This window comes from Petaurus breviceps, unplaced genomic scaffold (genome assembly GCF_028583685.1).
Source record: "Petaurus breviceps papuanus isolate PSGF00001 unplaced genomic scaffold, PetGlider_PUasm1.0 90792, whole genome shotgun sequence".
NCBI classification, from domain to species: Eukaryota; Metazoa; Chordata; class Mammalia; order Diprotodontia; family Petauridae; genus Petaurus; species Petaurus breviceps.
In genome coordinates this window covers 2,318,042-2,345,724 of record NW_027187347.1, presented here as the reverse complement: position 1 = coordinate 2,345,724, position 27,683 = coordinate 2,318,042, and the positions used below count along the sequence as shown (strand labels likewise).

Here is a 27,683-nt window from a genome sequence, read left to right as displayed (position 1 = left end):
TTTGTCAAATAAAAAATGGCTTTTACCAAAGCAGAAGATAACCATCCTTATGAGTCAGAACCAAAACATATATAAAATGAGAATATGCAATTTATTTTAAATGCCATTTGTGCATTATTTTTATTTTGCCTAAAGTGTAAGTTTGATGTTTTAGAATTTTAAAATAGCATAAGGACATTACGAAAACCTTGTATCTAACAGTGAAGAGATATCTAAAATTAATACCACATCTCTGAACCTCTGGGATTCTTTAATTTTTTTTTAAATATCTAGGTTATTCTAATGTTAAGATAAATTACATCAATTAGACTAAGTAATCACTGGAGAAAGAGAAACAGACTGACCAACAAGCAGACAGAGACAGAGAATAAGACACAAAGGTGGGAAGCAACACCTCAAGTTTCTGAAACAAAGAGTCGGGAAATAAAGAAAAAAGTCCTCAGGAAAATCAAAATATGCCACAGAATCTGAGCACTTAACTCTTCATAAAAACCTTCTGGCTTTCACTCAGAACCCAAAGTGTAAACCTAATTCTACTATGATACAGTGAAGGGAACACTTGGTATGTGAATAAGAAGCTAGGAGACATGGATCCAGCTGTGACTCTGGGTAAGCTTCTCTGAGCCTCAGTTTCCCTATCTGTATAATGATGAGTTTAGACTAAACAATCTTTACAGCCCCTTAGATTTTGTACAGGCATACCTTGTTTTATTATGCTTCATAGATATTGCATTTTTTTTCCCACAAACTGAAAGTTTATGGTGACCTTGTGTTGAGTAAGTCTATTAGTGCCATTTTTCTAATAACAGATGCTCCCTTCATGTCTCTGTGTCACATTTTGGTAATTCTTGCACAATTTAGTAATTTTTGTAATTTAGAAATATTTCAAACTTTTCACTATTAAAATTTTTCATTATTATTATTATATTTCATTGTATATTATATTCAAATAGTACACATTACATTATTATATTTTGTTATTATTATATCTGTTACGGTGATCTGTGATCAGCAATCTTTGATGTTACTATGGTAATTGTTTTGGGGCACCACAAACCACGCCCATATAAGAAGCAAACTTAATAGATAAATATGTGTGTGTTCTGACTGCTCCACCAACTGGCCATTCTCCATCTCTCTGCCTCCCCTTCCTTGGGCCTCCTTGTTCCCTGAGACACAAGAACGTTGAAGAATACCACCTGAGCTTAGTTGATAAAGCAGTGGCAGGGTTTGAGGGCACTGATTCCAATTTTCAAGCTCTACTCTGGATAAAATGCTATCAAACAGCATGCTTCTGAGAAATCTTTCATGAAAGGAAGAACCAACTGATGGAATAAACTTGATTGCTGGATTATTTTAAGAAACTGCCACAGCCACCCCAAACTTTAGGAACTACCAACCCAGTCAATCAGCAACCATCAACACTGAGGCAAGACCCTTCACCAGCAAAGAGATTACAATTCACTGGGGGCTCAGATAATGGTTAGCACTTTTTTTTCAAGCAATAAAGTATCTTAAATTAGGGTATGTATGTTGGGGTTTTTTAGACATAATATTATTGTATACTTAATAGACTACAAAATAGTATAAACATAACTTTTACATGTAAAAGTTATGTAGTTATGTAGTGGGAAACCAAAAAATTTGTGTGACTCACTTTATTGTGATAGTCACTTCATTACTGTGGTCTAGAACCAAAACCATAATATCTCTGAGGTATGCCTGTAATTTTCTAATTCTGAGATTCTAAACCTTGCTATCATGTTTCCTGTTCTGAGCAGATGAGATGCAGCAAATTAGGGAAACTATTACAGGTAGGTATATTGAAAGCAATATGAATGAGAGCTGATAGAGAAAGAGGAAAAAGTATTGGGGAAAAAAAAACCCAAGCAGAGAACTCAAAACACATAAGTATATAGTCTGAGGCCTTCTACTGTAGGACAAACAGACCAGTGTAATTCAGTGATACAGGAGGAATGACAGTATTAGAGAATTATACTTGATATGCTAAATGATTACTTTGATTCAGTAAGAAAAGGTTAGATTGTGTTCATCATCATTTAAAATCCAATACATTTTGGAAAGATTTTGTTCAAAACTGGTAATTGTTTTCTAACTGGGTACTTAAAGGAATAAAACATTCAATCATCTAGAAAAGTCATTTGGGTAAATTAGTTCATTCCCAAATGATGATATTTACACATGTTCCTGTCACATACATACACACACACACGCCAACAACAAATCTATTTAATTTTTGAAGATGACTAACCATTCAAAGCCCATCATTAATTACTATATCATAACTAATTTCATCTGGAATGCTTTTTTTTTTTTACTGTTTCAAATTCCATTTTACAAGACTTCCTGGATTTAACATGCCAATCTATAGAAAGCTATGGGGCAATGGCATTTTCCATAAAGGACCTTCATCTTTGAAAGATGCTGTGCCAACTGAAGTTTGGCAGAATGTTAATCCACTGACCTTCCCATGACTATACAAGATTTACTTTTTTTTTCTGGAAAGCTATTAAAACAAAAACACTTTATCACACTTGTCACTGCTGCAATGTAATGCATTTAGAGTATTTTAATCATTTCCTTTTCCTCATGTTTGTACCCAGAAGTAACTTTTACAAGAAAGCTATACTCCCCCCACTCCCATTAACAAAAATATAGTCTGAAGTTCAATATTCTGATCCCAGAGGTTTATTTTTTCACTTTATAAAGGAAAGGATTTCCAAAAAACAAAACTGTTTCTCAATAGAAAGAGTGAAAGAAAAAGTACCAAATAAATGAAAGTCAAGAAAAAAAGGGAAAAAATGCTCAATTTTCTGTAAAGTCTTTGAAGTAGTAACTCAATAGAGCCACAAGGTGGTGCTAGATGCCTAAGAAAGATACCGCAAAAGACTAAAGGGATTTTAAAAGAAAAAATTTCTTTAAACAAAGTTAGGATGCAAACTCTGGCCACTTGTCCGTTCTCACTTGTCGTAATTCCCAAATAAACCAAGAAAACATATTCTGAAAATGAGGAATGGCAACAAAGTAACTCATCTCCTTAAAACAGTCAATTTATAACATAAAAAAAATATGTATAGGATGATCCAAACTCAATCAAAATCATATTAATGAATATTAAGTGCCTACATTAAAATTCAAGCAATATGTCAGACATTGCAATAGGATCCAGAAATCTGTTGTTTTTGTTTAGTCATTTCCATTATTTTAGCTGTTTCAGTCACATTCAACCCCCGTTTGGCATTTTCTTGGCAAGGATACTGGAGTGGTTTTCCATTTCCTTCACCAACTCATTTTACAGATTAGGAAACTGAGGCAAAGAAGGTTAAGTGACATGTCTAGGGTTGTAACCAGAGACACTAAGGGGAAAAAAAAGTCTCAGCTCTAGAGTACTTTACAATAGAGTTAAAATAGACCATTTAATTCAACCTCCTTATTTTACAGATAAAGAAATTGATGCCCAGATAGGTGACTGTGCCCAAGACCACAGAGGCAGCAACTAGCAAGTCTGGGATTCAGTGTAAGTCTGAGATTTGAATTGAAATCCTGACTGCAAATTCACTTTGATAAAGCACAGATTCACAGAATAATACATTCTGAGCTGTAAAGAGATCATGTAACAGAACCTCCTCATTTTACAGATGAGGAAACTGAGGCATGAAGATGTTAAGTGACTTGCTCAAGGTCACACATATCAACATCAGACGTAGGATGTGAACCTGGGTCATTTGACTAAAGACAATGCTCTTTCTACAGAGTATATACAAAATTATCTTAAGAGGAGAGGGTACTAATAAGGGAGGTAGGGTGAGGTAGGAATGGAGAGTGAGTTGGGGGTCCATGTAGAATCAGGAAAGGCACCATGCTGGAGATAGTGGCTATTGTTCTGCTATTCAACTTCTGTTAATGGTACAAATCTGGGAAATTACTAAAATCCAATTCATATAGTTACAGAATTTGAACTAAAGTGGATGAACCCTAAGTGATCATTAGTTCAGAACTCAGTTGGCATGTCAAGAGAGCAGCCAGGGGCAGCTAGGTGGCATAGTGAATAGAGCACTGGCCCTGGAGTCAGGAAGACCTGAGTTAAAATCCAGCCTCAGACGCGTAACACAAAAACTAGCCGTGTGACCTTGGGCAAGTCACTTAACCCCAACTGCCCCTCAAAAAAAAACAAACAAACAGCAAAAAGGGCAAGAGAGCAGCCAGCTAGTGAGGTAAGAACCAGATTAAAATGTAATTGGGAAATGTTTATAAGTTAAATATAATTTAATAATAAATTAATGACAATTTAATATATAATTTAAGTATAATTTGAATACATTAAAAAATAACATAGATAATGTTAATTTGAAGTTTTCTAAGTCAATATATGGCCCCTAGAGATCTGTTTCTAAGCAATTAAAAAACCAACAATTATCTACACTCCATCTGTCACACATCATCATCATCATCATTCCATGCAATACAGAGGTAGCACAGAATTCTCCAAGTAATGGGATGAAAGGGCAGTCTAAAACACTGGGACAAGGAGCAGCAGAGTCACTATGAATATGGACATGATTTATTTCTCCTCCTCTAGTTTAAGCCAGCCCTTCCCTTTCCTTCTGACATTCACAGCTTTTGCCAGGTATGGTTTTTGTATTAGAGGGCCCTAGTGAGTGTTTAATTTACATTCAGTCAATGGATGTTAAATGAAGCTTTGGAAACAGATTTGAGAATTAACACAGGTGAATTAGAGGGAAGCATTTTACATCCGTGTTAAACCTTCCAAAAAAATTTTTTGAATGACTAATGCTGAAGCCACATTAATTAAATCTAAATTAAATTCAAATGAGACCAGCCTGTTAGAGTGTTTCACTTGGCTATCTGACAGTTGTGCACTTGCTAAAAATGAGAATAGTATTTGTTTACCCTGGGGAACCTAAGCCTCATACCCCAATGCAGTTGAGAGTTCCTATTTTTAAAAATAAAAATAGGAAATCCTACAGTTGGCAACATGCCCTGACTTTACTAAACACAACAGATGTGCTGAAGTCCAAGAATTTTATTAAATTATTTTATGTCAAGTTTCCCATTGTTAAATATGTGTGCATAAGTGTGTGCGTGAGTACGTGTGTGTGTATACACATACCAAGAGAGACAGAGACAGATGGAGACAGACAAATTCACAGAGAGACAGACAGACAGAGAAAGAGAGAAAGACTGAGACTGACTTGTTCTCCCCATCTTGTTGATTACAAAGAGGACTGACCTGTTCTATTTCCAGTCTGGCCTAGTTCACCCCAACTTAGACAGTCTGCTGGCCCCTTGCTTCTTGGGGTTCACCAAAAATGTGAAGCCCTCAGTTTTACTTAGGGATACACCAGTTTTAGCTCTGGCTCAGAACTCTCAAGCCCAAGAAATCCATCAATCCCAAATGTCCCACTAACAGGGATTACAGGTGTGTGACACCATTCCTGGCCCCTACTCTTTTACTGAATGTAGTCCTCCAGAAAGGGCACTGCTGAAAGTTATGGGAAATGAAACTACTGACAATTCTACTGTATGCTAGCAGTGTGACATTAGACCAGAGATTTTTAGCTTTTTTTGGTATCATGGACATCTTTGGAAGTTTGGTGAAACCTAATGGATCTCCTTCTCAGAATACTGCTTTTAAATTAATAAAAATACAAAACATTACAAAGGAATAAAATATGTTGAACTGCAACTACTAAAATATTTTTTTAAAAACTATTTTTTACAGACCCCATGTTAAGAATTGTTCTAAGACAAAATCACTTAAATTTCTCTATGCCTCAGTTTCCTTAACAGTACTGTTCTACCTTTCTCATAAGATATTGTCAAAGGAAGATGAAATAATACATTTAAAGGGTAAAAAGTCCAATGTAGCTCATTAGAAAAAGGTAGTTGGGTGGGGAGATAGACATACAAATATACTTTTAAGTACCTTGAGAATTACCTAATGCCAACCCTTTTTATTTTACATTAAAGAAAATCAAGATAAAGAAAAAAAGAAAAATGATTTAAACAGACCATTATATGCCAGTGCATGTTCTCGGACATCTGTACATATCAATATGAATGGAAGCAGGGGGGAAAAAAGCAAACTTTTTAGTTAGATCAGGTAATCCATGATCACTATTTGATTCTAGCCTGCTGTTAACAAGGTCTTGGTCAGGCAAATTAAACTGAATTTAGCATAAAGACCACTTGGTTTATCTTTATCTAGTAAAACACAGTACTGTAGCATATCCACAATGGCAAACGCCTTGTTTCATCTCTGTCCTCTCACCCTCTCTTTTTCTATAATTATCTTGATGTCTACCTTGTAACCCACCAGTCATCAAGAATCGACTACTACTTTTTACTACCTTTGTAGTAAAAAGGGACATTTGTCCAACAACTATACTGAACTATATAGAAGCTAGGGTCTCAATTACGGCATGACCAGCTTATCAAATAACATTTTGAAAGAAGTTCTCTGATACTCCTGAATATGAGCTTCTGCTGATGGGTATAAGAAAACACGGATTCCCAACCATTCAGTGGCTGGATTTGCAGTTCCTGACTAACCAGTTGTATAGAGGACAGAGAATTTCTATCTCATGGCAAAGTTTAGCAATTGCCAAGGGGGAGGAAAGGTCATCTGTTCTCACTCTTTGCCAAAATTGGTGAGTATGCCATAGTAGGATGTAAATAAAGTGGTTCTCCACAAAGCTTTATAATTAGTTACTAAGAAACAATGAGAACGTGCTTTGTTTTGTTTTTCAGTTGAAATGAAACTTTGCCTCAGACTGGAAGAGTTAAGCTTGATATAACCATACATAAAATTATACTAAAAGGTCTAGTGTATGTGAAAATCAAGTTGTCTCCAGCGCTATCACAGATTTTAGAAACTAGAATGATGAAGGAGAAAACATCCACCAGTTTCTCTCTATCTACACTTTTAAAATTTAAAACAATGTTTAAAATGAAGTTACCACCATTCATTTACTCATTCATTCAGTCAATAAATGCTGACAAATCCTACTTCTCATTCTCCAAAATTCCAATGATCTGTTCATTCAATAATCCTTAAATATCACCTGCATTTCACTTTGCAAACCATCAATCTGTTTGTCAGCTGGGACTTTAATTAGTCAGTTTTGTGGGAAGAAGAAGGGAATGGGCATTTAATAAGCACCTTCTATGTTCCGGCCACTGTTACGTACTTTACAACTATTATTTCATTTCATAATGGGTGAATGAGGTCATGAAGACCTACTCAACAATGCATCACCCTTGCCTAGTAACAAAAAAAAATACAGGCATGCTAGACAACTTTTATTTTTACAATTCTATTTTCCAACATATTTTTCAGTAACACTACACCAACAAGTGGGAAATATTAGTCTTTCTTTAGTACCTCTTAAGTACCTAGAACCATGTTGGGTATTGTAAAGAATAAAAAATAAATGTACATTATGAACAAGGATTTTTTGGGAAAGACATACGTCATAGGTGATTGCAAGAAAAGGACAATATAGTTTTAAAATGTTATATAAACATGTGGTGTCATTAATGTAAATTGACTGCCATATTTCATCAGTACCAACAGTTATGTAGTGCATAGAGGTGGGTAGGTGGTACAGTAGATAGAGTTCTGGAGTCAGCAAGACCTGAGTTCAAAGCCAGTCTCAGATACTACTAGCTAGCTGTGTGACCCCAAGCAAATTATTTAATCTCTGTCTGCCTACGTACCTTCTAGGGCAGGGGTTGGGGGAAGGGAAGTAAAAAAAAATGAAATTTACATGATGATCTTGTATATTTGAAAGGAATAGCAATTTGTGTATAGTAGATTTGCATTTTCCTGTATAATCATCTTTTTTTTATTGTACTATGTTATTGAAATGCTTGTTTTAGTCCATAAATTAAAAAAAAAAGAAAAATGTGGGTAATAAAAGCACGTATCTACTAAGGTTGTTTTGAGGATAAAATAAGATTATATTTTAAAGTGCTTAGCACAGTGCCTCACATAGAGTAGGTGATTAATAAATATTTATTTCCTTCCTTTCTTCTTTTTTTCACTCATTGGGTCATTCTTTCACTTCATTTGTACAGCACTGGTTTATCAGATAATGTGAACACTGGGCATTGGGCAACAGAGACTTAATTAGATCCATACCATAGCTCCTACCAATCTTACTGTACATAGTGATATTGTCTAGCACTATCAGAGAGGGCTCACAGAGAAGATTTTTTTATTGGTTAGGAACAGAGGTAATTTGGGATTCTCACTGGTAAAATTGAAAAACTGAGTGTCCCCAAGCAACTTTACAGAATTCTAAGTCATAGACCTGCATTGGTACAGAGCATTTCCTCACCAGGAGTCCTTTATTTGAAATTATGAATCTACCCTACCTTCTATGCTTCTCCCCCCCCCCCAAAAAAAAAAGGTTGAAAAAGAGCTCAAATTGCAATATTATAAGAAACATATAGGTGCTTAAAATTTTTAAGTTTTAAATTAAGAAGGGCCTCCAAATGGACTTTCTTCTTTTTCCTTTACAGGAACATGGCCAAGGAAGTCACCTTGAAATCACATGAAAGACTTATTAATATGCATGTATAATCATACACACAAGACACAGCACTAAGGGAACTTGATCCCTGGTTTTCAGTTTCAATACAAAATTAATTTTCAGACCACTAATAACTGTGGTAACTCATCTAACCTGCTAAAGTTTTATTTTGCACTTACGGTTTCCTGTTGGCATTAATGCTTTAGCTCCCCCCTTAGTAATTACTGAGCATTTGGTGGCTATGATAGTAAACCGTAAAAATAATTTATTGGATATTTTCAAAGGACAAGAGTATATTTAAGGGTTGGGCTACCTGGTCCCAAGGTTCCTTCAAGCTCTCGATCTATGAGCATGAGTCTTTTTTTTTTTTAAGTGACTCCAGCTGCAGGTAAAGTATATGGCCACCTATGGGAGCATAGGCTGATACAATTTAAGCTCCTAGGTACAGTTCCAAAATGCCCAGAATAACTTATGATGATAATAATAATGCTGTGTGCTTACAAGAATGCCTTTCTCTGGAGTGAAGAATGCTTCACAGACTTTATCTAATTAATCTATACAATAGTGCTGGGAGTTGGGTGGTAGACAGGTATTATTATTAGCTTCATTTTACAAGTGGGGGAAAAATAGAACAATAATGAAATCCCTGGCAAGTTGTGTTAAATCTGCTGAATGAAGGAAAGGAACCTGATCTCCCTCAGTCCAGTTTAGTGTTCTAACTACTAGGGCAGAATTTCACATGTATTTGATAATTAATATCCTAGCATATTGACTTGATGTGGTTATTTTGGCTCTCTGCACCTTTAACTAGGGCACCTAGGTGGCACAATGGATAGAGTGCCAGCCCCAGAGACAGGAAGACTCATCTTCCTGAGTTCAAATTTGGTCTCAGATACTAGCTGTGTGACCCCAGGTAAATCATTTAACCCTGTTTAACTCAGTTTCCTCATCTGTAAAATGAGCTGGAGAAGGAAATGGCAAACCACCCCAGTATCTTTCCTAAGAAAACTCCAAATGGGATAAAGAAGTCAGAAAAGACCTAAACAGTTCAATAACAACAACTAAGAATGACAGAAACCTGACAATACTAAATTCAACTAAGAAAATCACACTTTTACTATGGTAGGTACAAAGAAAAAGTAGTGAAATGAAATCAAAACCCAAAGATTTTGCAAGTTATTTTATGGTCACTGATCTCATGGATATAATTAGTAACAGACTTCTCTAAAGCCCATAGAAGTTTTTTACTAGATCTAGGAAACAAAACAGTCTTGATATTTTTTATATGGACTTTTATTACTTTGATTTTTAGCAGCCATTGTATCCCACAAAGTATTACACAGTTTAGTATGATAATAGTCAGGTGGCATTTCTTACCCTTTGCCTACATGCCTGTTTATTATAGTGGCAATCTCTTTGGTATGTCTCTAGTAATAAAGGAGGCCTGCTCCAGGAATAATGTTTGAAATACAATGTCATTATAAGGTCTTTGATGGCTACTGTACAGTACTATGTATTGCAGTCATGTAAGGATATCAGCAATTTTGTTGAATAAACAAAGCTTCCAAGGTGATCTGCATGGACTCAGTAGCATAGTGGGAATTGAAAGGAATTTTCATACATTACTGAAATGAAGAGTAGCTGTGGCAGAAAAAAAGCAATTCAAAAGACATACTTAATTTAAGTTTGAGTGCTTCTGCTAGCTGGTGCTGGTTGACATGGGTCTAACACATAAAGGGCCACTAAGACCCTTCTTTTTGAGAGAGGTCACATAGCAGTTGAAATTCAGCAGATGACCAGCAGATGGAAGAAGAGAGCATGAAAGGTACTCAACTGAGCTGACCAGTAGATACTATTAGATGACAATACTATAACTGGCCAGCAGGTGGGAGCAAAGTAGAGTGAATAGAAACTAAGCCAGGCCAGAGAAGCTTCCAGCACAGTATTGAAGAATTGCATGATACTTTCAGACCAGCAAATGACTTGTAGGTGGAATGGGGGTACATTTGAGGAATACTCATGGCAGCCACGGAAACGGAGAGGGGTTCAAGCCGACCACAGCCCTAAAAGCACAATTTACCATGGCCACATGTGTCCCCTTTCCCACTATGGGTACGGAATCTGTGGCAGAATGTATCCAATGTGCAAGGGGTGAATGAGGGGAAAGGGAAAAGTTAAGACTTTCCTTGTCGTTTATTTTTGCCACACAAAGAGTAGGAACTTGTGAGTTAAAAAAAAAATATATGAATAAGGTGGGCATTGGACCTGCACATTTTTTTTAAATCTCATATTCAATGCTATCTACCTAGAGACAGAACATTAATGAATTGGGTGCAAATTGAAGTATGGTTTTTTTCCCTTTGTCTATCTATCCATCTACTTCTTTCCTTCTTTTAAAACATGGCCAAAATAGAAATGTTTTGCATGATTCCACACATATAATTGGTATCATACTGCTTGCTTTCTTAATGGGTGGGGGAGGGGCTTGAAGAAAGGAAGGAATTTGTTATTTATTTATTTATGGGTTTTTTTGGGGGGAAGGGGGAAGATAAGGCAGTTGGGGTTCAGTGACTTGCCCAAGGTCACACGACTAGTTAAGTGTCAAGTGTCTGAGGCCAGATTTGAACTCATGTCCTCCTGACTCCAGGGCTGGTGCTCTATTCACTGTGCCCCCTGGTTGCCCCAAGGGAAGGAATTTGGAACTCAAATTTTTAGAAGAATGTTAAAAATAAATTTTTTTTGAAGTCTCATATTCAACCGGCTCTCCTCAATTGAGCTGATAGTAAGTGTTCCGGGTACCTGGAATGTTTGTTGCATAGTAGAAAGATCATAGGCTTTGTGACCTGATTTCAAATCCCACCTCTAACACTTAGTACCTTTATGACATCTGGAAAATAATTTAATTCTCTCTAAGCCTAAGTTTCCATCTCTGTAAAATTTAGGAATTGAACTAGATTGCCCTTTATTGGTACTTCCAGCTTTAAATTTATGATCCTAAACAAAGATAATCACTGAAGCTTATACAACATTTTAAACCTTACACTCCCCATGCATTATCCATTTGGGTCCCTTATCAACCCTGAAAGGTAAATACTTATGGATGTTATTACCCCTCTATTAGAGATGAGGAAACAATCTGAGAGTATCAGAGGTCAACTGCAAATATAAAATGTCACCTCTCCTCTATCTTATCACAATTTATTATATGGTCACACATACTGTGGATACAGACATGTACTCTTATTCTGTATTTATCATATGCTCATTAATAACTATTTTTATTTTATTCTTCCCTAAAAGATCAGGGACAGTTTCTGTGTATTTTCTACAAAATCCTGCACAAGGTCATCCACAGGATACTAAATGTCTTCTCAAGACAGTGAAATGCAATGATTGTAAAAGTGAACTTGTCAGGTGGCTTGTCTAATAATTAACACATTCGACAACACCTTTGTGCAAAATTTTTCACGTGGGACTTCCCACTTCCCAGCAATACTGATTTAATATCATCTCACAGGTGTCACATCTGAGCACACAACACTCTAGAATGCACTTGAAATAAATTAAAACATAAATGGGAAATATTTAACGAAATATATTTTCAACATAGAGCATAGACAATGTTAATATGTGATTCTCTAAGTCAATATATGGCCCACAGAGATCTTTATGTATGATTTAATGGCCCTCATTTTTATTTTAATTTGACACCACTGATGTTGACTACTTTCAACAATGGCCTGACTATCTCTAATAGGTGTCAATGGGACAAATATGGTCTGGTGGAAACAAGCACAGGCCTTAGAGTCAGAAGGCCTGTGTTCAAGCCACTTCTGCCATTTACTGATTTGTGTGACCTTAAATTCTATTTCTAGGTGTGAGTTTCCTCATCTCTGTAAGATAAAGGAATTGTAGCTGTTGCTATTGTTCAGTCATCTCTGATTCTGTGACTCCATTTGGGGTTTTCTTGGCAAAGATACTGGCGTAGTTTGTCATTTCCTTCTCTAGCTCACTTTTCAGATGAGGAAACTGAGGCAAACAGAGTTGAATGATTTACCCAGGGCCACACAGCTAGTAAGTATTGGAGACTAGATCTGAACTCAGGAAGATGAGTCTTCCTGACTGTAGGCCCAGTACTCCATCTAGCTGCCCTGCAAAAACTTTTGAGTTATCCTAGATGTAGTTTCTGCTGTAAGAAGTGATTCATTCCTAGAAAACTCAGAATCTTGTTAAAGCTGTCTGAGCTTTCTCTCCAACACACTTGATGACTTGCCTGAAGTGACACATTTTGCCAGTAGATGGCGATCATACACCAGTAGGGTGATATCTTTACTCATCTATTTCCCATCCATAAAAGTGCATTTACCTCAAAGTAGGTATCACTGAGTAAGGAGAAGGTAGGAATACATATTCATCAGGTAACATCAAGTGGACAGATAAGTGAAATCAGGGATTGCCTAGATACTAAGAGTCAAATTTTGCTATGTTCTTCAAAACATGTCATAATTAACATAATCATAAATAACATGATTAGCCTATAAAGTAGGGTCTTGGCCCTTTACAATGAAATTATAAATGGTTCTATAGTTAAATTTTATATAATAAATACACACAAAAATTGAAACATGAAAAAATATTTCAATTCAGTCATGTCTGACTCTTTGTGACACCATTTGGGGTTTTCTTGGCAAAGATACTGGAGTGGTTTGTCATTTCTTTTTCTGTATCATTTTTACTGATAAAGAAACTGTTGAGGGACTTGCCCAGGGTCACACAGCTAGTAATTGTCTGAAGTCACATTTGAACTTGGGTCTTCCTAACTGTGGCACTCTATCCAATATACCACCTAACTGTCACTAGACATCAAATTAAATTAAATTTGGCTTTATCTTGCTCAAGACTTATGTAACCTGATAAATGAGATAATTCAAGTTAAAAGAACTCTATGTGAATCGGCCACTATGACTTCCTGGTTAAGAGGCTAAGTCTTTGTTAAGGGAGCTCTGGAAGACAGAAGAATCTCCCAGATCCAAACATCACTATCTGACTCCCAAAATGAAAACAAAAAATGCTTGGTTAGAAGGGGTAGGTCAATATCATATCATATCCTCAAAGTAAATGCAAATAATAAAGGAATGATGAAAAATTTAAGACCACAAAACATTTCTTGTTTTTTTTTTCAAGGAATATATCAATAAATCCTTAAGCTCCATGTTTCTAACATTTTCATCGGGGTTCTAGAATAAATCGAGCAACAGAATAACAGACAAACCACTTTTCTTAATATTTCCCCCTCCCCATCTTTTGCATTCTAAGGACTCTGAACTAGAGCAATGTAAAGATAAAATCTTTTCAACGGTATTAAATGAATCCTAGGACTTTGTGCACCTGCAGTTTATTACATAGAAAAGAACAGTAAGTGCCAATTACCTGTATATTATGTTTAATACCTTGCCACACAAGGAGCCCCCAAATTTACAGGTGCCTAATTCAATTGTCTGTGTAGCCTACTGGAATTATTTCTGCCACCTAATATATTTTTTTCTTACTGAAAAACTGTTAATGCCAACATTTTAATAAGAATAATTATACATAAAGCCTGTTCATTAGCTTGAGAGAAAGTAGAATTACAGGGCCCCATAGTGCCTATGAGTAATACCCAGCATGAATGCATCAATTTTCTCAAAGAGATTTAGTTTTTACCCTTCCAAGTCACAGGAGTAGAGAGGGAGATGAAAATCTCTTACCTCTTGTGCAGTCAGAGCATGTTCCCCGGCCAAAAGCAGCATGCTCAGGCCTCCCATTTGCGTAGGATCTATTAAGAAAACAATTAATATGTTAAACCTATTAAGAAAAGTAAGATATTTTAGGAACACACCTTTTACAAAAACTTGATTGATTTACATGTACAGGATACTACTTTGTTGTCTAAAATGGTATTCTCCAAAATATTCAAAACATGAAGAATATGATATAAAGAGAAATCCAGTAAAACCACAAATCCCCGTTTAGGAGACTTTCTAAGCTGTTTGTGGGAAAATAAGTAGGTATTTAAAACAACGGTGTCCTCCTTCCTCAATATCGAAGCTGTTTATGGTATCAGTAAAATGATCTCTTCCTTTCCCTCAACCCTCATGGCATTTTGGATCTTCTTATGAAGTTATTACAGTCTATGTTATATTTATTTGTGCAATACTAAAGTTGTTCTATCAGACTGTAGGCTGAGGTCAGAAGTTTTATGTCTGTCTTTCAGCTTGGTATGCCTTCAGTGCCTGGCAAATACTAAGTACTCAGTATATATCTATTGAATTTATGGACTGATAATAAAGGCAGCTAAATGAGAAAACTTTTCCTCTTCCCTTTCTGCTTGGAAGTTTAGATAAGGGAACTTCACTGAAGAAATTCTTTGGAACAAAAGCATACCTGTCCCTGTCCATCTCCCAAGCAGCCTGAGAGACAGAGAACTGTTAATTTTGCCAAGTGAAATTAAGGATGGTAGCAAAGAGCCAAACAGACTGAAAGAATTCTGAACAGAGGATTAAAAAAAAAAAAAGGTCCCATTAATCTAGTGGACTTTGCTCAAACCTTTAAAAAGAAAACCTGAACATATCTAAATCTATTGGGCTTTTGGGTCCTTGCTAAAACTATATGTTAGGTTTAAAATTAATCTGTTATTCTACAAGAATTAAAAAAAATTCTGCTCTTCATTTACCAGAAACAGAAAGTTAAATGTGGTAAAGGTAATAAGCATGATGAAACCCCATAACCCCTGAGTTACATCTGAACAGAATGAACACTATATGATAGGGGAAAATTAGTTGAATATTCTCAAAACATCTTTATTACACTATTACAAGATTCTTCAACTTGTGAGAAGACACACATATACCTAGAACCACAAAGCAAATAAAAGATACTAGAAAAGATTCACTAAAATGTAGAAGCCAACAAAATTCTCATGAAAACATAGGAAAGACAATATAAAGTAACCTGAGATAACATAAGTATCTCAAAGTAATTAAACTTCCCTATGAGAAATTTTCAGATAAACCTGAATAAGAAAGTGAGAGACCAGGTACAATATACACAGAATTTTACCAAAGTTATGTCCCTAATTAAGTCCTTTGCTATTATTTGCCAGGGAAGTTATGAAGCCATTTGAATAGCAACCATTTTGTAGGCAAAGGAAAAAAAAATAATACTGAACCAGTACTACTGGAAAGAAACAGAAAAAAAAATCATAAGGGATTATTTAAAGGGCAAGGCAGACCACAGAATGATTAGGTGGTTAAGAAATAAACCAACAGTAGAAGGCATTCACAGATGTGCACACAAACATGGGGCATTTGATTGATTTAACAAAACAAAGCTGTTCACTTTTTTCTTTAACCAACAAATCCCTCCTTAATGAAATGTTAAGTGAAGACTTTAAGTGTTACAGTAGCAGTTTCAGCATATACTTAAATCTCCTGTTTCTAAATGAAAATATCAGGGAGGAAAAAATATGAGTGTAGAAAACTGATATTTAATTTGGTGCTTTCAGGCAACTAAAGAGTGCTACTTGTACAGCTGTTGTCCCAGAGATTAAAAGGATTGAATGTTTACTTCCTAATAAAGACAAAGATTTGTTGGTTCAAATTATAAAATAACACTGAAATATGCTTACATGTTAATTTATTTAACTTTACATCTTCTTTCTTAACAAGACACGTCATAAGGCTGCTGGGATTATGCTGAAATATCAGCTAATAAATTAGAATTATTCATTAAAATAACTTATAGTCTTCCAAAAGTATTTGGAAGAATCAGTCGATATAACCACACGAATATTACACTCCACTTTCCTGAGAAAGTTCATCCTATAATATATGTAATTTCCCCTATTTTGGAGATGGTCCATTTTACTGCTTCCGGATCATGCATAATTGCAGGATACCATATGCCAAGTGCTGTTGGGCACGAGACACACAATATATGCTCTGTTTAAGTAAAGCTTTAACTCTACTTTCCTTGTGCCTGGGTATGTCCTCTAGAAGCACCTCTGCATGTGCTTTTCATATATATATTTAAAGCAATCAGGGTTAAGTAACTTGCTCAAGGTTATTCCTGGGCGTGATACTAAGTATCCGAGCCTGGATTTGATCCCCAGGTCACCCCGACACTGGAGACGGTGCTCTTACTCACTGTGCTACCTGGCCACCCCATGTGCTCTTTCTTAAAGACAAATTACTCCACTTTCATTTTAGTTGAAAAGGGCATGATTCTCGGCTAAAGTCACACACTGTATACCACACTTAGATTATGGTTCTATGACAAGAATTATGTCCATCATAAGGAGGACAAAATTAACAGGAAAATAAGCAAAGAGTTCTTTGACTCTTGCTAATGTTACTTCACCACTGAAGTAAGTTATTGAAATAACTGACTCTTACCATTGATACTGAGTGAAAGCAATGCAATATTAAACAACTGGAAAAGACAGGGGAAGGTGCATACAAATTGAAGAAATCACTGACTTTATACTTTGTTTCCTTAAATTGCCACAGTATAGCATAATGGATAAAATAGTAGATTTGGGGTCAAGAAGGACCTGATGGGTGGCTAGGTGGACAGTGAATAGAGCACCAGCCCAGGCAGGAGAACCTGAGTTCAAAGCTGGTCTCAGACACTTAACACAACAACTAGCTGTGTGACCTTGGGCAAGTAGCTTAACCCCAATTGCCCTGCCTTCCTCCTCCAAAAAAAGCAAAAAGAAGGACCTGAGTTAGAATCCTGCCTGAGACACTAGTTATGTGATCTCATTTTATCTCTGTGACCCTCAGTTTCCCTATTTTTAAACTGATAATACCCAATATACCTCCCTTACAGGGTTAGGATCAAATGAGGTAACTGCATGCAAATTTGCAAATTTTACAAGAGCTACATGAAAGTAAGCTAGCATTACTGTCATCTTCCTGCAGAGCAACAGTGAATACATATACAATAACTAAACTGTTAAAAAATTATTTAGCCAGAACTAGAGCTAGAATTGGTGCTAAATAAACAAGCCGACAAAGGCGCACACTACCAACCAATGAAACGGAATTCAAGAAGCTGATTAAAGGAATAAGTGAGTTAGGCAATAATCCATATGCCTCAGATTTTCTAATAACATTCAAAAATACCCTATTTTTCAGAAAACTAGTTCAGTAGAGCATCAACTGATGACCATGGCTTTTTCCCTGCTGCCTCGAGCCGAAATCTCACCAACTTATTCTACCAGCTCACTGTCGCTGGTGGGTAAATGATCAAATAAAATAAGAAAGTCCTGTCTAATTCATATATAGAAGGTATCATTTTGGGGACTCGTTGCTAATTATATGATATACACACCAAATCACCTATATTTAGCCTTACTTCTTCCAAAATGGTATCATAATGTTAGAATTAATTTAATAGAACTTCATATAGTCAATAATCAAGTGCCATGGGAATTTTTAAGAATATGAAGTATAAAGATTAGTCTATCAACTCAATGTGTTTTTTACTGGGAATGTCTATTTTCTTTCTAGGATTCCCTTCTAGCAGGTATATTTAGTGCCTGGTGCATAAGTGCTTAATAAATACTTGTTGAATCAATCAATCAATCAATCAATTAACAATGTTTGGGTTTGTTTTTTTTTTTTAAGCAATTGGGGTTAAGTAACTTGCCCAAGGTTACACGGTCAGGTTTTGTGTGTGTGTGGGTGTTAAGTATCTGTGGCCGGAACCAATCCTGGGTCCTCCAACTCCAGTGCCGGCACTGGCGCTCTAACTCACTGTGCCACCTAGCCATCCCTTGAGTTTTTTTTTTTTTTTAAGTATTTTACTATGCTCTAAGCACTATGTTAAGGGCTGGAAACACAAAAGAAAATGCAAAAATAGCGCCTCCCCTCAAGAAGTTTACATTTTAATGGGGAAGCCAACATGTATAAATTAAAACACAGAGAGTAAATAAATGGAAGGTATCTTTAAGAAAAGATGGCGCTATCATGTGGGGGTTAGGGGAAGGTGGACAGTGATGTCAAATACTGGAGAAAAAGAGATGACGAACATGCATGGAGAACAAGGATCAAAAAGAAGTTTATTAGATTTATCAATTAAAAGATCATGGATTCAACTACACACAAGTCCAGAGGAAGTATAACAATGATGATGATGATAGCTAACATTTATATAGGACTTACTATGTACCAGACATTGTGCTAATAAGCACTTTACAATTATTATCTCAACTGACCCTTACAACAACCCTGGGATATTAGATGCTATTATTATTCCCATATTTACAGATGAGAAAACTGAGGCAAACAGAAGTTGGATGACTTGTCCAGGATCATAAATCTAATTAGTATCTGGGGTCACATTTGAACTCAGGTCTTCCAGACTCCAGGTTGAGTATTCTATCCATTATGCCACCTACCTCCTGCTGATTAATGAATGATGATGAAGCACTCCTGACATAGAGAGGTGATAGACTTATGGTAAAGCACTAAGACTTTGATTTTTTGGACATGGCAAATATGTGATTGTTTTTTAATTGACTATGCATACTTGTTACAAGGAGGCAAAAGAAATCATTGGCAACCTTTGAGAGAGCACTCTTGGCTGTTTAGCTCAGTTTAATGAGGTCAGCAGCCAGACTGCAGAGAGTTTATAAAAGAGTAAAATGAGAGAGAAAATGGAAGCAGAAGATGTAGAGGGCTTTTTCAATCAATTTGGCTGAAGAGATAAGGAGATACAGGAAAACAGTTGGTAGATATGGTAAAATTTAGCAAGGATTTTTTTTTAAACTAAGGGAGACCTGACAAATAGACAATAGGGAGAACTATTTGTAAGAATGAATGAAGGTGGGGCAGCTAGCTGGCACAGTGAATAGAGCACCTGACTTCAAATCCGGCCTCAGACATTTAACACTTACTAGCTGTGTAATCTTGGGCAAGTCACATAACCCCAATTTCCCGGCCTTCCCCTGCCCAAAAAGTAAAAAACAAACAAAAAAAGAATGAATGAAGGAGCAGAAAGACAGGAAAGACTGAACATTAGAGAATGGAGAGTGATGTTAGGGTTAATATTTTAGAAAGATGAATCAATATCTAGGAGTAGATCAAGAGTGCACTTGAAAGAGTTGGCTTTAGCAAGCAGAAAAGGGACCTTGTGGTCAGATACTAAAGTGAAGGAGGAATAAATGGGAGATGATATCACAGTGATGTGAGAAGAGAAGAAGAGAATAAGAGGGAGCTCCAGTCAAACAGCTGACTTTTTGGGTGAAGTATAAGGCAGAGTTCTCAGCAAAGAGGGTGAAGAGAAGGAATGATGGTGAAGGCTTGAAGAGAAAAGAAAGTTTGGAACAGTGAATTAATATTCTGATTCTGAAGGAAAATTAAGTGTAGCTATGAAAAAGAAATATATAATGCAACATAATCTCCTCTCAGACCAATACCCATCATATTTCTTTTTTTTTTAAGCAATTGGGGTTAAGTAACTTGCTCAAGGTTACACAGCCAGTTATTTCTGGGTGTGGTGCTAAGTATCTGAGCCCGGATTTGATCCCCAGGTCATCCCGACACTGGAGCCGGTGCTCTTACTAGCTGAGCCACCTGGCCACCCCTACCCATCATATTTCATTTGACCCTGATTTACCTCATATACTACTTTCCATCGAAGACTGTAATATGGTAGCACCCAGGACAAGCAAAGTTTGTACTGGACAAATTTCAGAGTAATTAAAAGCTTCTCCCTATATAAGTTAATAAAAGTTTTTTTTTTATATATTCAGTGAATCAAAAGGAAAGTTCAAAATCATTTCTATTTCAGCCTAACAATATAGATGGACACATTCTTGACCTCTTGATCTTGGGATATCAGATTTTCCACACTATTTAATTCTGTCACTGTTGTATCTGGTTGTTTATTGGAAAGGCTTATTTTTTTTCCTTCACTCTTTTGTTTCTAGAAACACCTAGATAACTCACAGGAGGATTCCAGTTTTCTATATCAGCAATCTTTGTTTGATCTCATTTTCACTGTGAACATTCTCGTCCATTAATGATCCCCACCCAACTTACATCTTGTTTTTATTGCTGATGCTAAGCAGTAGAAGATGATCCCATTTTGTTGTTTTTAGGTAGTCTCCCTATTTATTAGTCCACTCATAACAATTATCATGGTTAGAAATATTGTCAACATTTAATAACCGTCATTAAAGGAGAGGACTGACCCAACTTACCTGCCATCCCAAAGTTAAGCTGAGGCATTTCTTCAGTCTTTGCTTTCTTGGGGCTTGGTAAATCTTTTCCAGAGTCAGATGGAAAGGCCCACAGCTTTTTTCGAGTATTAACAGTGGGCGTTGGGGATTTCACAGGTTTGTTTGTTGCAGGACACCATTTGTAGCCAGGATTGGCTTTCATAAATGCATCTTTATACTAAAATAAAAGATAAGGTAAAAAAAAAATTACAACCTAACATACTCAATTCAAATAAAAGAATTCTAACATCCCACTATATTATAGTTAAACTCTGAATCAGTCAAGAAAAAGATAAAGCTTTACAATCCATCTTCTGTATCTCCTCACCTAATGAGGGAAAGGGAGAAGCCATAAAGATTGTCATATTCCTAGGGTTCTTTCTTCTCTAGTGCCCCCAAGACATCTAACTATTCATCATAAGATCCCTAAAAGAAATTCTCTTTGTAGGGGAAAGGTTTCCAGATATTGTGCTTTTTTTTTTAAACCCCTATTTTTTTTTTTCCACCTTTTAGGACGCTGTATGTGCTTTATCAGGAAAGCAACAATCCTGTATGCTTATACATAAAAATGTTCTTGAAGCTTTCTGTTTAGCTCAGGGGTGGGGAACCTCTGGGTCAGTGGCTTGATCCTGCCTCTTGCTTAATTTCATTTGTCAAATACAGTAGGAGCTTTGTTATCTGTGCTGAGAGATTCTGAAATGCAATCTAAGATGCTTCTGGATCACTTAGCTAAGCCAGGGAAGGAAAGAGCCAAGGACAGACAATGGGAGAAAAAGGGACAACAGGGTAAGTCACAAATGCTCAGGCTTTCTATCTATTCACTAAGAATTTCTGAAACTTTCAACCTCTTCTTCCCAGGTATTTTCCATCCTCTATAAATGTTTGATCATCAAAAATCTTTTTCCCTTTATTCCTCTTTCTTCCTTGTTCTCTTTCTTTCTTTTTTTCTTTTGTGTACTTGGTCATGATATTGAAAATCAGGTATGGTTATTATCTGTCAAACATTTTTTTTCCTGTTTCCTAATGTTATTTATTCTATTTTATTTAATTCCTACTTTAACACATGCTGGACCTGCTGGCTAATTAATCAAATCAAAAACAATATTCCACCTGTATGTTCATGTATAAAAATAGTTACTATAAATCAAAGTTGCTTTTTTACTATTAAACTGATTAGTTAAATACTTAACTAATTTTTTGTTGTGTATTAGAGACTTAGTTGGGGGGATAAAAATACTTATTTCCTTCTAAACAATAAACTTTTTCCATTTTAATTTATAAATGCATATAATTAAACCATAGTACAAGTTGTATAATGTGATGTGAAATAGTGAATGTTCCATAATTACTCAATGATATTTTTAAAGAAAATTCTTTCAATTCAGTCTTTCAGAATGACAAATAGTCTAATTTAACTGCAAAATACAAAAGTAAATAAATTAGGTTTTTCTTTTTTTTGATATAAATAAAATGTGTAACAAAGACTTTTTTCAAGTCTTATTACAAAAGCAGGAAGTTACAGTCTTCCTCTTGGAAAAGAAAATTTTTTTGAGTCAAAGATAAAGAACACAGTAATATACTACAGAAGACAGACCCATTCATAACACAGTCATAATCAAGGAACTTACGCAATAAATCTAAATTAGAAAAGGTATTTTTTATTATCATCTGAAAAGCAACAAAGATTATGGAAGAAGCAAACATGGGCATCATTATTATGTGCTGGCAAGATCCACTGGATGGATGTGTCACATACTGACAGTCAGCAACAGGGCATTCACTCTACACAGGGACAAAAGACTTTTGTGCTGTTACTGCTTATCATGATAAATAAAATCATTTCTTCTCATTTTTTGTAGTTTAAGTGAGCTTCATCCTGGTGAAAGGTGCTCTCCTGATGCTACCAGCATCCAGGATCCTTCTATTTATAGAATACAAAGAACACAGGCAGCAGACAAGCTTGCAAGCTCACTTTTGCTGATTCAAACTCTGCTCAAGATTAACCTCTTTCACAGGAAGAGGTCACTTCATTTGCTAAGACCCACTCCATTCTGGGCCTTGGCTGATAATGCTGACAGGTAAGTTAGAAATGATCCAATAAAGTGCAAGTAGTAGTAACAACAATAGTATTAGTGAAAACAATGATAAAGACAGAGTTAATTCTCCCTGTCTTCCAGAGTCAGAATGTAGAAGAGACTTCCTTGCTGACTCTCTTACCCCTTCCCATCCAGTCAGGAAGATTATAGACTTTTGTCTCCAATGTCTCTCACACTCACCCCTTTCTCACATCCTACTTCCATTAAGGCTGCCCTCTTTTCCAGTGTTCGTATGGACTTTTTCACTAGTTTAATTTTCCTGCTCAAAAACTGTCAATAGAAATTGTTTATTGCCTCATATAGAAAGCACATTATCAATATTCCACATCCTCTTATTCTTGGCTCTCACCTATCTTCTACCTTTCCCACTCATGCAAGATATGTATCAAACTAGACTTTTTCTCCTTAATGTTTCCTTTAATTCCTTTGTTTCCTTAATGTAGTTTTCACACTTTCCTATCTCTTTGCCTTTGTTTAAGCTGTTCCCTTTGCCCTGAATGCAGCTCTCACCTCTGCACATTAAAATAATATACATCTTTCTTCATAACAAATGTTTATTAATATTTGTTTTTATATAATTTTTATTGTTATTGAGTCATTTCTTTTGTCTCACTCTTTGTGAGACCATTTGAGGTTTTCTTGGCAAAGATATTGGAAATGTTTGTCATTTCCTTCTCCAGCTCATTTTACAGATGGGGAAACTGCGGCAAACAGAGATAAGTGACTTTCCCAGTGACACACAGAAAGTAAGTATTTGAGGCCATATTTGAACTCAGGAACATGAGTCTTTCTGACTCTAAGACCTGAACTTTATCCGCTGTACCATCTAGCTATTTCACTTTTCAAAACATATCTCTTTTCCTCCCCTCCCCCAAGAGTCACCCCTTGTAACAAAGAGGTGGGGGCAGGGAAGGAAGAACTTCAACAAAACTCCTCAATATATCAACCAAGTCAAATAGTATATGCAATATGCCAAATCCAAAATAGCCCACCTATAAAAAGAAGGAAAGGGAGTAGGGATGACATTCTCTCCTCTTTGAAACCAGACAGCTTTGTAGTATTTTTTGGTTCTTTCCATTTGTACTGCTGTAGTCAATCTGGTTTTCTGGTTCTGTTCATTTCACTTTGTACAAGTTCATATAAGCCTTTTCATGCTTCTCTTTCATCATTTCTTACGGCACAGTAATTAGATTCATGTACCACAATTTATTTAGCCATTTGCCAAGATGGGGAGGCCATTACATGAGAAGTTCAGTGGATTTAGGATCAGAGGACTAAGGCTCAAATGTCACTTCTTATGCTTATTACTTATTTGCCCTCGAGGAAGGCATTTAACACCCATGGGTCTCAGCTCCTTCATCTACAAAATATGAGGGTGGAGACAGATACCCTTTCTTGCTCTGGATCTATGATTTTACTTTGTATTTCTTTACTACCTCAAAAAAATGTGCTGCTATAGATATTCTTATGACTATGAGACCTTTCAATAATAATGAAAACAATAAATCAGTATTTATATAATCCTTTAAGGTTTCAAAGCATTTTAGAAATATTATTTTTTAATCCTTACAGCAACCCTGTAAGGTGGGTGCTCCTATTATTCCCATTTTACAGATAAAGAAACTGAGGCAAGCAGAGGTTAAGTGTGACCTGCCTGCATTACACAGTTAAGAGCACCTGAGGTGGATTTGAATTCAGGTCTTCCTTACTGTATCAGCACTCTAGCCAATTGCTTAGCAGTAAATTTCCTAAATCAAAGGGCATGGAAGTTTTAGTTCCTTTCTGAGCAGTATTCCAAATTGTTTTTCAGAAATAGAGCTGGTTGCCCATTCTTTTTAGTTCAAATACTACCCTCATCACGAAACTTGTTTTGCTAATCCCAGAGAGAAATAATTGTCCCCTCTAGAGGGCAGATCCAGGGCTGGAAGGGACATTGGAGGCTGTCTGGTCTAATTCCCCACCCCCTTCTGTTTTACAGATGAGGTAAAGAGATTTTAAGTGACTTGCCCAAGGTCATTTAGGTAGTAAATAATTTAGGTCAAATTTGAACGTGGGTCCGCAGACTTCAAATTCAGCATACTTTCCAATGCACATCAGTCCCTTGACAATTCCCTACAATACTAATTAGGAACTCATATATTTGTTAAGTGAGTAGTGTCTCATTTAATCCAAAACAATGAATAATTACCAAATCCTTTACTGCCATAGACATATATACTTTATCACATAAATGGACTTTGCCTTTGTTCAAGTTAGTCCCAATATCTGGTTTTAGTGGAGGCAACGACAGAGGAAGAAAGGAACTCTTGGGTCATATGAACAATCCCCCAAACTGGTAACTAGGAGTTGAAGGTGATGAAAGTCAAACTTATTCCATGACTATGAAATGTCAAGGTCAACAGTGTTAATCTTGTAGACTCCTGAAGATTTGCAACTGGTAATCATTGTGAAACATTTGGCAGCTATCAATCAACAAATATTTATCAAGTGACAACTCTGTAGACAGTACTGCCATGGCACAGTCCTGACTAGGAGAAGCTCATAATCTAGCTCAGAAGACAAAATATATACATATAAAATGATTATTAGCTGTATATTAGATCATTAGGCACTTGATTATTTTTGCGTCTCTTTGTACACCCAGGGTACAGGCCAGCGCCAGAACATAGTAAGCAAGATATGCTGTTTGTTGACTAGTGGCTGACCGAAGGGCAAAGATAAGCACCCTGTGAATGGAACAGACAATAATGTGCTTTAGAAGTTCAGAGAGGAGAGAAATCGCAGGAGCTAGGGAAGGCAGGAAAAGCATCACAAAATAAAATAGCCAAGTCTTAAAAGTCAAGTAGATGTTTCATAAGGTAGAAGAATCATGAGGACATTTTTGGACAGAAAAAAAAAAAGCCAGAGCCTCAATATCCTTTTTCTTCATATTCTAGAACTTACTATTAAACCTCCAGCCAACTTTTTTTTTTTTGGACAAAGCCCATTACTAGAAGCAGAAGAGCCAAACAAATAGATCTAACTCACTAAAATGACTAATAGTTTGAATCTCAATTTCCCCCTAAGGTGTAACTTCTAAGCAGAAAGTGAATTATTGGTGAATACTTGGAGGCATTCAGCTATTTTCAAAAATTATCAATCATCATCTACACTAAGATCTTTTTTTTTTTTAAAGCAATTGGGGTTAAGTAACTTGCTCAAGGTTACATGGCCAGTTATTTCTGGGTGTGGTGCTAAGTATCTGAGCCCAGATTCAATCCCCAGGTCATCCCGACACTGGGGCCAGTGCTCTTACTTGCTGAGCCACCTGGCCTCCAATCTTGAATCAAAAAAGCTCTAACAGCTAAAATGCTGCTCTGCAAAAAACCCTTTTTTGGGGATAAAAATTCACGTTTCAAGCAAGTGAGCTTATAAATTCCCAACCTTTTCTGCAAGTAGTTATGAGACCAGATAGACAAGTGATGCCTACGCCACTGATCATGCAAACTATTTTGAATCTGTTTTCATTATGTACATCTCCTTACATATATTATTTTATACCTTTTTCTACATGAGAATGGCATTATTTTTATACCTCAAATGACATAATGCCTTCCCTATATCAATTGCAAAATCAATTTTCAAAGGAATATTTGATCTGCTTCAATGAAATCTATTTCCTAATCATTCTGATGACAATTTTTAAAAGTACTCTAAAGAGAAGCCAAACTATTTCATGCTTTTATAAGTGTTAATATTCTGATTCCTTTCTGTAGTCCAAAACTTTTCCAATTTAACCAAATTATTTCAAAAGTTTGGTTGTTTTCAGCTAAGTGGAATGATCCCCCCCTATGTATAGTTATGTGAGGCAAACAAGGTATCCCGGTAATTCTCACTTCTACATAAATTCTGACAATTGTACCAGGAGAAAAAAAAATGGGATGGTCACCATTAATTTCTTACTTCTGTGTGATCTGGGAAAATTTCTTCAGTCATTTCATTCTAGAATCAGAATACACAGTGGGAAGCCAAGACCCTTCCAAATTAAAAATTTTATGACCTATCAATCAAGATGCATTGATTATTACTCCAACTACAATTCTATCACATACTACTTTAAGTATTTTCATTGGGAGAATTAACATTATATTAAGGACAGAATGAGAGGATCTGTAACATCTAAAAAGTAGCACTGATTTATACCTACTTTCCCTAGCTCAGGCTCCTTTAGAAAAATTTAATAATACTGTTCACATATAAAGACACAATGACATACCATACTGATTATTTCAGTCATTCTTTCTATTTTTATATTTTAAACAAAAGAGAAACTTAGCTGGACTAGCATTTTTTCTGACAGTACATTAAATTATGTTTAAGGTTTTAATGGAGCAAAAAATATGAATACTCAAATTATATGAATATTAAAGAAACTACCAAAAAGGTATAAAGAATTAATGGTTTAAACAAAGCCAACAAAATAAAAATTAGACTCGACTGAACTAGCCCAGCTTCAATTAAAACACTCCTAGCTGGCTGTTCTTCCTGTCAAAAATTCCAATCAAACAATAGAAAGACATCTATAAGTGTCTATAATCTATACATTCAATATAGTGTACCAGCCTTACACAGAAAAGGAACTTAAAACTTGGTGCTGACTGAGGTGAACTGAGGTGAAGAATCACGGAGCAGAAAACCATGAGAAGATACAAAATACACTCCATTCTTTTCAAGAAGCAGCTTGGTCTGATAGGTAAACATAGA

General features: G+C 35.9%; 1 protein-coding gene across 35 annotated transcripts in view; it reads right to left on the bottom strand.

Moving 5' to 3' along the window:
- BBX (BBX high mobility group box domain containing) overlaps nt 1–27,683 on the bottom strand; it is a 363,188-nt gene that overhangs the window by 102,276 nt on the left and 233,229 nt on the right. For all 35 annotated transcript variants that reach the window (XM_069069765.1, XM_069069766.1, XM_069069788.1 and 32 more), the window contains 2 exons: nt 20,827–21,022; nt 14,327–14,394 (listed from right to left, as the gene is read on the bottom strand). In XM_069069765.1, the coding sequence (XP_068925866.1) occupies nt 14,327–14,394; nt 20,827–21,022 (264 nt within the window). The remainder of the gene's footprint in view (nt 1–14,326; nt 14,395–20,826; nt 21,023–27,683) is intronic.